The sequence below is a fragment of the Sphaeramia orbicularis genome, chromosome 19 (assembly GCF_902148855.1).
Source record: "Sphaeramia orbicularis chromosome 19, fSphaOr1.1, whole genome shotgun sequence".
NCBI classification, from domain to species: Eukaryota; Metazoa; Chordata; class Actinopteri; order Kurtiformes; family Apogonidae; genus Sphaeramia; species Sphaeramia orbicularis.
The window spans coordinates 15,956,167-15,970,082 of record NC_043975.1 but is presented as its reverse complement, the minus strand read 5'-3'; the positions used below and the strand labels follow the sequence as shown (position 1 = coordinate 15,970,082).

General features: G+C 37.4%; 1 protein-coding gene across 1 annotated transcript in view; it reads left to right on the top strand.

Annotated features, from left to right (window-relative positions):
- Window positions 1-13,916, top strand: part of dnah9 (dynein, axonemal, heavy chain 9) — a 344,949-nt gene that overhangs the window by 285,544 nt on the left and 45,489 nt on the right. Inside the window, exons 68-70 of the mRNA XM_030122326.1 lie at window positions 4,109-4,302; window positions 8,205-8,353; window positions 13,096-13,223. Of these exons, the coding sequence (XP_029978186.1) occupies window positions 4,109-4,302; window positions 8,205-8,353; window positions 13,096-13,223 (471 nt within the window). The remainder of the gene's footprint in view (window positions 1-4,108; window positions 4,303-8,204; window positions 8,354-13,095; window positions 13,224-13,916) is intronic.

Sequence of the window (13,916 nt, the reverse complement as noted above, 5' to 3'; positions counted from 1 at the left end):
AGAATAAAAACATTTTCTATTATGTACATTTTCTTGTGGCAAATAAATTCTCATGACTTTCAATAAACTAATTGGTCATACACTGTCTTTCAATCCCTTTCCATCAAAATATTGTAAATTTTGCTTCCCCACCCTGTAGGTTCTGGCACAACTTGACCGACTTACGAGGTGAACAGAGGAGAAGCCTTATAGGGGTTCAAGAACACCAGCAGAACAGAAACACTGTCTTAAAACTAGGGTTTGGGCTTATGACTTTCATCATTAAAAAAAAGAAACTTCTATAGTTTGTAAAAATGTCAGAATTTATTTTAAAATGTGGAGAAAGTTATTATGTGTATTCAGTCGCAACAAATGATAAAATGCTAGTAATTACACAATGAAATGAAAATGTGTTAGATGTTGAGTTATTGCACAATTGGGTGTTTATGCACGACACATGGTTTAAGCTGGCAAAGATAATGGTACGTTTCATTTGAACATTTTCTATCTCAGAAAGTCAACCCAATTTCACAAACTCTAAATCCATGATTCAAGATAGCCCCACCCTGCATACACAGTGAAAGCTGTTGTAATATACTGTTTATTAACATATATATCTCAGTTGTGCCTCATTAAATCAGTTGTACTCAAATGTAAAATACAGCATAACCCATTATTATCAAGTGGTATTACTGACAGCGGCTAACCTGGGGAGAACTAGAATGTATATTAGTTCTTTAACTTGACCTCTGACTTCCAAGGGAAATGAAATGCAGTCGAACAGTTAACCTGTTAACTCTCCTGGTATAAGAAAGAGTTCCTCTCCTCATCCTCCTGTGTGCTGTTTTTCTGCAGTGGGAGGGTTATAATCATCTTTCCCCACTCCCTGCTGTGAAGCGTGTGGTTCATCTTTGTGGGGAATGACAAAGTCAGAGCCGAGACACCAAATACGATCACGTATACAGCATGATCGAACTCGTGATGCAGATAACCGAAATGTTGTTGTGACTTTAAATGAAAAGCTCCTTGCAATGAGCTGTACAAAATTGCAGTTTAAAGTTGCTCTTTCAATCCCAAAATAGCATGCTCTTTCATAAAAGCTGAGCTTTCCTCTTGAGAGTCATAGAGATGTATTAAAAAATATGTATGAGAGTGTTAAATTGTAGATCAGCGCCATCTCTCAATCCTTTTCCTGGATGCTCCTTCTCAGTCTTCAAATCTGGGAGAAGACAGTCTGCAGAAGTAAAAAATGTAATTTACTGTTCTGTCTTTGCAGCCTGTCATGTGTGAGAGAAATGACTGAAATCTCCAATTTCCCTCAAGTTATTTGAGCACTTAGTAGCTCTGCTTGGCGTTCGGAGTTGCTTCCTATGATGCAATTTGTGCAGCTGAGTCGCTCAGTAAGATTCCGGCATGAAAGTGGAAGCATACTTAAAGAGTTGGCAGTGCAACTAAAGTCTGTTTGCACTGTTTCACCCAAACGTCCATTCTGTCAGAGCGGGACTCTCCAGAGGCCCTCGTGTTGCTCTTTGACCCTGCAATACAGAGTCGGGAGGCCAGTGGAACAAACGCTACATGCCTAAACTTCTTCTTAAAGACCAGACGTCTGGAAATGCAGCCCTGTGGACATCAAGCAGCAGAGGTTCCCTCTCTTGTCAGATCAGTTTAGCAGCAAACTAAACCCTAACGGCAGCATGTTTTTTTACACTCCCGTGCTCATGAATTTTTCAATCTGTACTGCCTAGAATATTAACTTAACCTAAACCCCTCAGAGGGTTTGGAGACGGCCTTTCTCCAACTGCATTCAGCCTACTGTGGCTGTTTAAGGCCCTGTTAATCAAATTCTGTCACTTGATTTTCTTATCACAGTTGGAAACATAATCAGTTGGAAAGCTTTAAAGGAGGATAAGATGTATTGGCCCTCTTGATGATATTTGCAGAGCAGTAACCCCCACAAGACCCAGTGTATTCTCCTCTCACCAGAGCTTAGATGGTGCCAACCACCGCCTGTGGTAATTAAACAAACTGAGTTGGACTGAAAGATTTTCGACTGAGCCATTTCATCTCACTCTACCTAACTGCTTCCTTCCAACTATGATTGCACATTAATGAATTCCTGTATTTTTACTATGTATTTTTCATGATGCCATTCAGCAGAGGTGCCTGCAGTGGGAAAGTGTCATTACTCATTGTAGGCTCTGTACACAACTGACTGTTAGATTGCATTAAGCCCAGGTCTGACAATTTTTAAAAGCCCACAGACATGAATGCGTCAAACATCTTGTCTGATTTGGTTTATGGAGAACACGCTAAGGAATAGTCCCAGTCTGCATGGTTTTGATATGTTCTTTTAATTTCTGACAGACTAGGCACCAGACCCGATGCTGATTTGGGATGCATTTAGTGGTGTCTACACTGTAAAAAAAAAAAAAAAAAATCCTGTTGTTTTTACGGAAAAAAACTGGCAGCTTTGGTTTCCAGAACAATACTGTAAAAAACACATCCAACTGTAAATATACTTACGGAGTAACATGTAGATTTAACATTTTACACATGTATATTTAACACTGGATTTAAATGATAAATGGACTGCATTTATTTAGCACATTTTCTCCACCTTCATGGTGTCCAAAGCTCTTTCCAAAACCACCAGGTCCAACTGGGAGCAATTTAGGGTTCAGTGTCTTCCATGTAAACTTGGACATATGGACAGTCGGAACCAGGATTCGAACCACCAACCCTTTGGTTATGGGACGAGCTGCTCTACCAACCCTACCAACCCATTAATTTACAAATTGAAAATGTTACATTGTTAAATGTTTACTTTTTTAAAATAACTTTACATATATATATATATATATATATATATATATATATATATATATATATATATATATATATATATATATATATGTATATAAGTAAATACGCCGTTATTTCAACATTATGGTCTTGCAATTTAAACGGCACCACATTGTATTTCAATTTACAGTTTTATTTTCTAAAAACAATAGAAATACATCATTTCTACATACAAATGTGGTTTTGTTCACATATTTTTCCTGTAAGAACTACAGCTATATTTGATTTAATCGTTAACACAAAAATCTTTTCAAATAAACAACTTTGCATTGTATTGCCACTTACAGTTTTTTTATGTTGCAATTTTACAACTTTTTGGTGTTAAGTCATTTTTTACAGTGTAGTGGTTATGCTGCAAGTGTATCTGTGTTGGAGAACCTACAGTGGCTGCAAAAAACATGAAAGGTGCACAAGGCCGTTGTAGAACCAGTGTTAGATTCTTCCATTCTAGGCTACTGTAGAAACAAAGCAACTGAACACAATGAATAACACTGAGGAGAACTCACCACCTCTGCTGGTTCAGTGGCTCTTTCTATATCAGCTTCTTATTTCCTTTTATACTATATTTCACTTTCAAATACATTTCATTAAGTCTTACACTGATAGAAAATACATTTCAAGTCACTTTGAAGATTGATATGTACATGTTGATGTACATTTACAGCAGAAAAGTGAGATCTGATCAGAAATAGTTACTTGAGATGCATGAGAAAACACATTCTAATGTTAAGTGTGAACTGTCAAAAACTCAAGATGTGTTCTGATCTAATCCTGTTAATGTGTCTGGTGAACAGATGCTGTTGTTAACAAAGCCTCACTTTTATAGAGTATGTGAGGCAGCGTACACGTCGCATATGTGTGTATGCCGCCTCATCAGGGATCGTACCTGCACTGCATGATACTGCCGTTCTCCAGAGATGAGATAAGGTGCCTGTCAGCTGGCCCATCACAGCGAAGCCCCTACTGCTTCTGCAGCCGATGCATATTCAGTCTGTCCCCACCCCCTGTCCCGTTATGAAAGGGATCATGTTTACTCAGCATTTCCGTTTGAATAAATATTATTTATATAGGCGTGAGGAAAGATAAGCACTTCTGTCTATTTTTTCTGTCTTTTTTTCTTCTCAACTTTTGCAAGCAAAGTTATTCCTTTTGCTGTGTATTGTGAAATGTTTCTGAAGTGGTCAAAAACTTTAATGCGCATCACTGGTCACAGAGTAGCAGCACTTTTAAAAACACAACAGCTGTTTCTGTTGTTTTCTTCCACCAGTCCCTTTGCTCTATGGACGAATTCAAGAACCTGGATCGAGACATCGAGGGCTCAGCCAAACGCTGGAAGAAATTTGCAGAGTCCGAGTGTCCAGAAAAAGAGAAATTCCCCCAAGAGTGGAAAAACAAAACGTCACTGCAGAGATTGTGCATGATGAGAGCCCTGAGGCCGGACCGCATGATGTATGCCGTCAGGTGAGAGATTGAGTCATAGCTTGACCTTTGCTCTATGATCTGTAAAGGATCGTACTGATGTGTGTGGTTTGGTGAAAGGGTAAAGGCCAAACATGTCAACCTTTGGCTTATAGCTACAGTTGACAGGGCACCTGTGTTCACTGCTCACCGCACACCGTTGCTGTGATTGTGTGTTGCTCGGAGGTAGCTGCAATTACACAGCTTTGCAGGTACAATCAATATTCCTCACTTATTGATCGGGAGTGTAGAAAAAGTCCTTAACCTCTCTCCATGAGCACCATCGTATCCAACTTGGATCCAATTTTCTTCTGGTATTAACATTTGGTCCCTATCTAGATATTTTATATGGAAACTGAAAAACACATCGCGATGATGGTGTCAGTACATGCAGAACACGTTTCAGTTACAGTGTGACTTGAATTGTGTTTAGATCTTAAGTAACATCTCTACACTCTGGCCACATTTTTAAACTGCACTAATATACTTGTTTCATAATGAGGGAAAAAATGATTGTTTAACCCTTTCATGCATAGTGATCTTTCCAGTGGACAGCTCTTCTACATCTGTTCTCTTGTATATTCATGGGTTTTGTTGTTTTAGTTCCATATGAGCTGACACAGTTGACACTTTTGCACCATCCCATAATAATACACTGACATTCACACCATCACTCTAACTTTGCTTTTTTTGATAAACCTGATCTGCAGTGACATGTCTGAGTGTAAAACAATCGATAATAAAAATTGGGAATATGATAAAATATGAGAAAACATCAGATTAGCTGCATTAAAAATGTTTTTATTAATAGTTTTCACACAGTATATTATTTTCTGATATTGCATTCTTTGCTTCAAAAATTAAACACATAGTGTCCAGCGGAGTGGACATTTTTGAAACTCCATGAAAAATTATGAAGGTAGATTTGTTTCTTTATTGCTTTAACCAAAAAAACATATTTTCAATTTTAAAAAAAAGAAAATCAATTAAAAATAATTTGCTTCAATAAAAAAAAACCCTACTCAAAGAAAAAACGTTCAAATGCAACTTTTTGGATCTTAATTTTTTTTTTCATTCATTTTATTTTGTTACTTTTAATTATATTTCTGATTATTTTATTGAATATTTTACCAGTTAAATCACCCAAAATTGCTTTATTTGACTTTGTTTTCTAGTAGTGGAATGAACCACAGTACATTTACTATGCTACACATACAAACCAAAAACAAATATTTTCAATCAAAAAAAAAAAAAAAAAAAAAATTCACTTCACTCAAAAAAAAAAAAAAAAAACATTTTCAAAGAAAAAAAGTGTTCAAATGCAATTTTTTGGATCTTAAATATTTTTTTTCAACACTTTTTTTCTTTGATTGAAAAGGTTTTTTTTAATTGCATTTTTTTTTTTTTTTTATTGAAAATATTTTTTATGGTTTTTTGTGGTCTACCTTCATTAAAAAAAATAGGTTCAATAAAAAAAATAATAAACTGCATTGTTTTTTCATGCCTAAAGAGGAATAAAAACAGTCAGGAATAAAATCTCAGCCAAGGTTCTCATAACTCATGCATGAAAGGGTTAATGTGAAAGGTATATTACCTGTAGTGACAAACCCACAGATGCTGTAGCTTGCAACAAGTACTCATTTTCAGTAAAAAAGTTGCATACTATTTGCTGAGCCTTAACTGAAACATCGTTAGCAACTAGCTGGTGAACATAATAGAGCATTAGCAACGAAAAAGCCAGATGTGTCCTTGAAGAGTTGGTGAGGACCAAAATAGAGCTAATGAAGAGTGATATGTTGACTTGGAGTCAACATATCACCAGAAAACATAGATTAGGGGTGTCAGTTTGAATTTCCAAAGTGCAAAAATTACACTTAACCCATAAAGACCTGGTGTGACTTTAGTGGCAGTTCGCAAATTAATTCTTCTCTATATTTACCCTTTCTTAATTGATTTATCACCGTTTATTGTGATATTATCCTCTTTTTTTGCACATCTTCAGTAAAAATCAGGTATATTTCTATATTTATTCTACCGATCATGTAGATGTTTATAAAATCTCAGGCTCAATTCAAAGGTAATGTGATCAGAAACAGAGAAAACTGAAGAAAAAGTGGCTTTTTCAGTAAATTATCTGAACATAAACCAAGTGTCTCCATCCACTGTCATTGATCCAACTCCATGGGTTTTACGGTGAATCAATGTTGTAGAAGATGACAGTGTTTCCACGTTCACTACATAGCCTCTGAATGTCCAAATGAGTCATATCTGATGACTATGAAAAGACGACGAACTGCATTTTACACCACTTATTTACATGCAGTGATAGCATTAGTGGATCAACAGTTATTAAACATTTTAGATCAGTAGATAATTTTGGACAGTGATTAATGTTTGGGTCTTTATGGGTTAAGATGAAAACAGTCGAGGGCATTATTTCTGTTATTATGCTACATTGGAGATCAAATGGGGCTGTATGTGGCCCCTGAACTAAATGAGTTTGACACTTCTGACAGATTATACAAACTGTCAATCACTGGTTTGTGGATTCCCATATGGAGGTGCTGAGTGTCACCATCATGATTTGCTGAAGCTAGAAGCGAACACATTCAGCCAAGAGGGCACAGGAAGGCGTGAACCTCACCATGCTAACCCTACTGCTAACAGGATACACAGGCCATATGAAGACAGAGACCGCACTGCTAACTGGGAAATGTTATTTTCAATGTTGGCAAACATTTCAGCTACTTGCTAAACAAATGCATTTGTGTGAATAACAGTATATAACAGTAATACATAACAATAATGATTATATTGTCTAATTTATATGTCATAATGTGTAGTGACAGTTAATTACCAGGCTAGCTCATTTAAAGCCTAGGCCAACATTAACTAATTTAGTTATGTTATACAGCACAGGTGTCAAACATGCGGCCTGGGGACCAAAACTGGCCCGCCAAAGGTCCAAATCCAGCCCGCGGGATGAATTTGCAAAGTGCAAGTTAGGGCTTCAAACTCAAAAATAATATCATAATAACCTATAAATAATGACAACACCAATTTTTTCTTTTTGATTTAGTGCAAAAAAAAAACAATAAATTATGAAAATGTTTACATTAACAAACTATCCTTTAACAATTAAATGTGAATAACCTGAACAAATATGAACAACCTGAAATGTCTAAAGAAAATTAAGTGCAATTTTAACAATTTTCTGCCTGTTACTAAATGTTTTGTGCCTTTGTAGATCTGACCTGTAATGCATATGTATACATGATAAATCAAGGCAGAATATTGATAAAATTGTACTTATATTTCTTTACAAATTTCATTTTTTTCAGGTTATTCACATCCTTTTTGTTTGGATAGTTTGTAAATGTAAATATCGGCATAATTTGAGGTCATTTTTTGCGCTAAAACAATTTGGAGTTGTCATTATTTATTGGCTATCATGCTATTATTTCACTGGTTCGGCCCACTTCAGATTAAATTGGGCTGAATTTGGCCCCTGAAAGAAAATGAGTTTGACACCCTTATCGTACAGGAAACAGGCCAGGTACACCGCCTCACATTATATAAACCTTATTAGGATTGTATGTCAGCGCTGTATTTATAGCTTGTTAACTCCCAAGTGGCCGAAAAGTCTTACAAACCTTTGCATTTGATCATAATGTAGATTCACTGAATAATAATGTAACGTAGCTTCTGTGCCGCTGGGTTATAATTATGGTAACAAAGTCATGTTTGAAAGACCAAAGCGACTACGGTTACTATTCCCCTCGAAGCTGATGTCTAAATATTACCCTGTTCTACAAAATATTCAGACTCTTCAAGTTGTTTAACTTGCTGTTCAGAGATAAAACAAAAAGAAATGTTGAGAGAACTCAGTCACATTCTCTCTGCAGAGACTTCGTAGAGGAGAAACTGGGGAGCAAATATGTGATTGGCAGATCACTGGACTTTGCCGTCTCCTTTGAAGAGTCTGGACCAGCTACGCCCATGTTCTTCATCCTCTCTCCTGGAGTTGACCCTTTGAAGGATGTGGAGAAACATGGTAATACTGCAGCTTGTTTTATCTCTAATAAGCCTTAAAACCCAGCCTCGGAGTGTGTTCTGAACTTTTATCTAAGCACACATACTGCCAATTTATCTGCCATTTCTTTATATTGCTGAAACATGGGATTTTGTGGAACAGCCCATTTCAGAGTCAAGTGCTCACATACCTGCATTCATGATTTCCACTTTGATTCGTACTGCATAGGATTATCAGTCGGAGCAGCAGTCATCCCAACACATCTTCCATGTGTCTCTGCTGTGATATCAGCATCACTGCCAATACACAACAGGCTCTGGGTAGATAGAAGGGATTATACTAAAGGTCACAAATATATGAGAGTACACCGCTGGTGTATTAGGGCCAGCAGAAAGTAAATGTCATTGAGTTTTAGAGTTACTTTGCATTCCTGTATGAATAATGTCGATTGTGGCAGGATGAGCTGTTTTGATTCTGCACCTAAAATATGCCAAAAGTCAGAGCTTTTGTACTGACCTGGAACGGGGGCCCATCACAGCCTGACACTTTTGAATCCACTGCCAAATAATTCAGTCTGTCGGTATTTGAAGTCAGCTCATATGAAATATTCACATTGAAGGGATTGTATCAGTTTAATAGAACAAAGAGATTCTCGCAGCATCTGTGCTATAACCTAGTCCATATTAACCTCAAAATATCTGGATTTCTGTGCTCCAGCAATGATTGATAATATTGTTTTGGTTTTATTTGATTTGACCTACTCCGGTTCCTGCCCTACCTTGAAAGTCAAATTTATACCAGATTCATTCATAGAATACAATGACGTCTATACTGCTGTTTGGGTGGGGAAAAAAGATCTTGTAGATCAAAATCATGACTTAGTATCTCAAAATAATGAAATGTTTTTTTAATGTAATGAGTTAATATCCCCATATTTAGAAATAATGGGATATCATCTTAATACATTGACTTTGTACCTCGGAATAATGAAAAACTCTCAAAATGATGGCTTACTGTTTTGGTATATCTTAAAATAATGAGCTATTTCAGGCGATACTTCCTTAGAATAATCACTTAGTGTCTCAAAATAAAAGAGTACTTTATAAAAAAATTGCTTTGCATTTCATTAATAATAAACTCTCCTAAAATAATGGCTTATAAAATGAGAAAGTGACATGACTTGGTATCCAGTAATAAAATATTTTGTAAAACCAACAATTTAGTGTCTCAGAATAATTAAAAGCTTTCTCAGATTACTGACTTGGTAATAATAATGACCTAAATAATTATTTAATAATATGTCACTTTTGACAGAGAAATATGTTTCAGGATTATGGGATTTTTTTTTTTTTAGAGTTCACTCCCAGGCGGTAGGTGGTTATATCAGCCACCGAGCTGCTATACACAGACCTTCGACCCCTATGTGAAATCCACCGTAATATGATAAGCAGGAGCACAGCTTGTGGAACTGCCTGTAAGCGGTGTGATTATTGATTATCAACACCCTCTCCCTGAGCGTAGTCAATCACATCAAAGCTTAAAGTAACCAATAGCTGCAGCTGTAGCGATGCCATGGTGGATGATGAGCAGCAGCAGAGGCAGCCACTTTACTCCGAACAAGAAAGAGGTGCTTTTCCATTATAGCTGCGACTATTGGGTTACTGATTGGTATTAGGCTTCAATTAGATTTTCATTAGATAGATGATGTGATTTTGTATGCTCTGCAGGGGACTAATATCCTTGAGACAGACCCTCACTATCTGCCAGGATTCAGGTTGAAGTTTTAATAAAATAGACAGAAGGAAGTGCATTGTTAAATATCAGTGAATGGACTCAAAGGAACCAGTGAGACACTGCTGACGTCTTGTGTTTTTTTTTTTTTTTTAGGTAATTTCTTATTTAAAGACAGGTAAGAACAGTGTCACCTTTAATGAATCCAGAGAGAATGATTTCCAAATTTAATGTTTTAGCATCTTCAAACAGATTATTTTGATTTTACAGTCTAAGAGTTTACTGTTTTCATTTACAATCAATCACAATTTCCATACCTATGTTCAGTGGAGACCAAAGTAGAGTAGTTATTGCACTCCGATTGCACCACATGGACACAAACACACCTTTAAATCAAGGCTAGAGCAGTGTCTAAGGATTTTTTTGTTGATCTCAAAAGCACATGTATGTGCTTCAGTTACCTATTGCATCACTGTTGTTTACACAGTTATGTTAGATTTAGTGACTTCAGTATTACTCTAACTTTTTTCAGTATTCAGTAAACATTGTTTTAATGCAAGTATATATTTATATAAGTGTGTGTGTGTGTGTGTGTGTGTGTGTGTGTGTAGTGCATGTAGCCAAAAAAAGCCCCTCATTTGATGTTGAGCTTTCAAATGCTGTGTTAAATGTTCTTTGTAGCTGTAAATTCTTATAATAATTATTTTTCCTCAGCACACACTCAGTTAGTATAAAATCACCTTGCTCAGATGGGCCAAATATGGCAAAACAGCTAATAACAGGAAGAATGGGAAATCTTTCAGGGTGGCTTTGGCAATTATGGGATAAAAGCCTCAAGTGGGAAAGTGATAATTGGCAAATTTGTAAAAGTACCTGGATTACAGAAGACGAGAAAAATGAGAACAACAGAGATGTTAACACTGAAAATGTTTAGTTGCCAGTTGTTTCCTTTCTCTCTCTTGTGCTACACTAAGCTAAACATTTCCTCAGTCATGAGCCCACACAGATGACACTAACAGTGGTCTTCTCAGTAGAACAGTGTAAACAAGTGGTTCCCAACCTTTTTTGGCTCGTCCCCATTTTAAAATCACAAATTTCTGACGACCCCAGACATTCAAAACAGAGACATTTTTTCACTAAAATGAATTTGGTTTAGATCATGTAACAGTTTGCTAAACTATGTTACAAATAAATGTTAATTTTAGATGACATTTAGGCTACGTACTGCACGTATTTGGATGAACATGATGTTGTTCTACATTGCATTTGTATATATAAGTTATTCATTACAAAAAATGTTTGCTATAACTGTGTAACAGCATGACAGGAAAGAGAAAAACCAAGGATCAGGCTCTCAGGTTGTGTGACCCTATGCTCTCATTGGCTGGCGTTCTGTGACGCTGTGCTCTGATTGATTGACGTTCTGTGACGCTTCGCTCTGATTGGCTGACGTTCTGTGATGCTGTGCTCTGATTGGCTGGCGTTCTGTGGCACTGCGCTCTCATTGGCTGACGTTCTGTGATGCTGTGGTCTGATTGGCTGACGTTCTGTGACACTACACTCTCATTGGGTGGTGTTCTGTGACGCTGCACTCTCATTGGGTGGTGTTCTGTGACGCTGCGCTCTCATTGGCTGGCGTTCTGTGACGCTGCGCTCTCATTGGCTGGCATTCTGTGATGCTGCGCTCTCATTGGCTGACGTTCTGTGATGCTCTGCTCTGGTTGCCTGGCATTCTGTGACGCTGTGCTCTGATTGGCTGACGTTCTGTGACACTACGCTCTTATTGGGTCGTGTTCTGTGACGCTCCTCTCTCATTGGCTGATGTTCTGTGACGCTGCACTCTGATTGGTTGATGTTCTGTGACGCTGTGCTCTCATTGGCTGGCATTCTGTGACGCTTTGCTCTCATTGGCTGACCTTCTGTGACGCTGCGCTCTCATTGGCTGACGTTCTGTGATGCTTTTCTCTCATTGGCTGGTGTTCCGTGACGGTGCGCTCACATTGGCTGACGTTCTGTAACGCTCCTCTCTCATTGGCTGACGTTCTGTGATGCTCCACTCTAAATGGGTGATGTTTTGTGACGCTGCGCTCACATTGGCTGACTTTCTGTGACACTCCGCTCTCATTGGCTGACGTTCTATGATGCTACGCTCTGATTGGTTGATGTTCTGTGATACTGTGCTCTCATTGGCTGACGTTCTGTGATGCTCTGCTCTCATTGGCTGCTCAAAACAAATAAATGAATGAATGAAAAAAAGCCTGTTTTGTTTAAAATCATTGCTTCCTGGTGCTTTTTAAGGTTAAAAACTCAAAAAAAAACTGTTCTAGGTAATTTGCAAATTCCCATGTTCCTGTGACTTTAATAAAAGAACCCTCAAATCATTGCAACTTTCACTGCAATTTTTTGGAAAAGGTGCTGCAAAATCAGGCATTTTAGGCTGCAACAATAAAAAAAAAATACCCCGAAATCCTGGAGGGACTGGCTATATAATGTATACTATTATGGACAGAGGCAGAAAAGCCAGGTGTAGATTACTGCACAAAGCGAGAATTTGATTTTCCTTGGTCAGGATATGTACAGTCAGTCCAGCTTGGATTTACAAAGCTGACAATTAATACTGGACAAACAAGAACTCAAACTATGAATTATGAAAGAGCTGCAGCATCTGAAACTGACCACAATGAACATCTGAAAGATAAACAGTACCACAGTGCTTCAGTTTCAGCTTCAGAGTTTGTCATGTCTTTTTATGTATTGTGATTGTCTCTCAACTCTCCTTATATTTTTTATTAGTAATTTTTTGTTTGTTTTTTTTTTTTATCAATTACTAGAAATTTCAGGCAACCCCATTTGAATTCCAGGTGACCTCATGTGGGGTCCTGACCCCATGGTTGAAAAACACTGGTGTAAACTGTTTGGTCCAAAGTGATAACTGACCACTTCACTAGTAAATCTTCAGCAATATTTCAAAGGCACTGTTTTGGTATTATAATAAATGTTATTTGTGTTTTTTTTGTTGTTTTTTCTTTCAGGAAAGAAACTCGGTTATACATTTGACAACAAGAACTTCCACAATGTGTCTCTGGGTCAGGGTCAAGAAATTATAGCTGAACAAGCCCTGGATTTGGCAGCAAAGGACGGTCACTGGGTTATACTACAGGTACGACGTACTCAAATCATACACAGACAAAAACAGTGAATTCACATCCCATAAACCCTAATAAACTTTGTTTCATGCATGCATAGCGAGCCCACACAACACCTCATTTGTGTTCATGAGCACCTTCCTACAATCATATTGGGTAGATCCAATTATAGATTTGGCTCTTCAAACAGTATGTGTAAAATGAACCTTCAAGATGATTGTTTGAATACTGTAGATCTAAATGTATTGTACTGTATGAAAAACACCATCCACTTCTCATGAAGGAGACAGAATCATAAAAAATGATGTTTGAAATAAGACGTGATGTAAAGACACGCATGCAAACGCTCATATCTGAAACACATTGTACAAAATAAGCACAGGGATCATTTATGTCAAGTATTTTCTATTCAGAAGCAGTTTTAGGTGGCATTTCCTTTATCCGTGCGTGCCCTGAATGAAGCGTATTATCACATTGTTTTTCAGTGCATACTCGATGAGATGTTTACTTTACTTGCAGGTTCGCCTGCATGGAAAAGTGAATTTAATTTTCTGCTGAAATTTCCTCACTGAAAGGGCCCTGGCATTATACAGTACAATATCTACAGCCTCTGTGTCTGTTCTCCTCTTATCTGGAGGGCAAGGCTGGCGTTTGCATTTTAAGTGGAAACCTTGGTGGAATTCTAATGGGAAGTATCGACAGATATG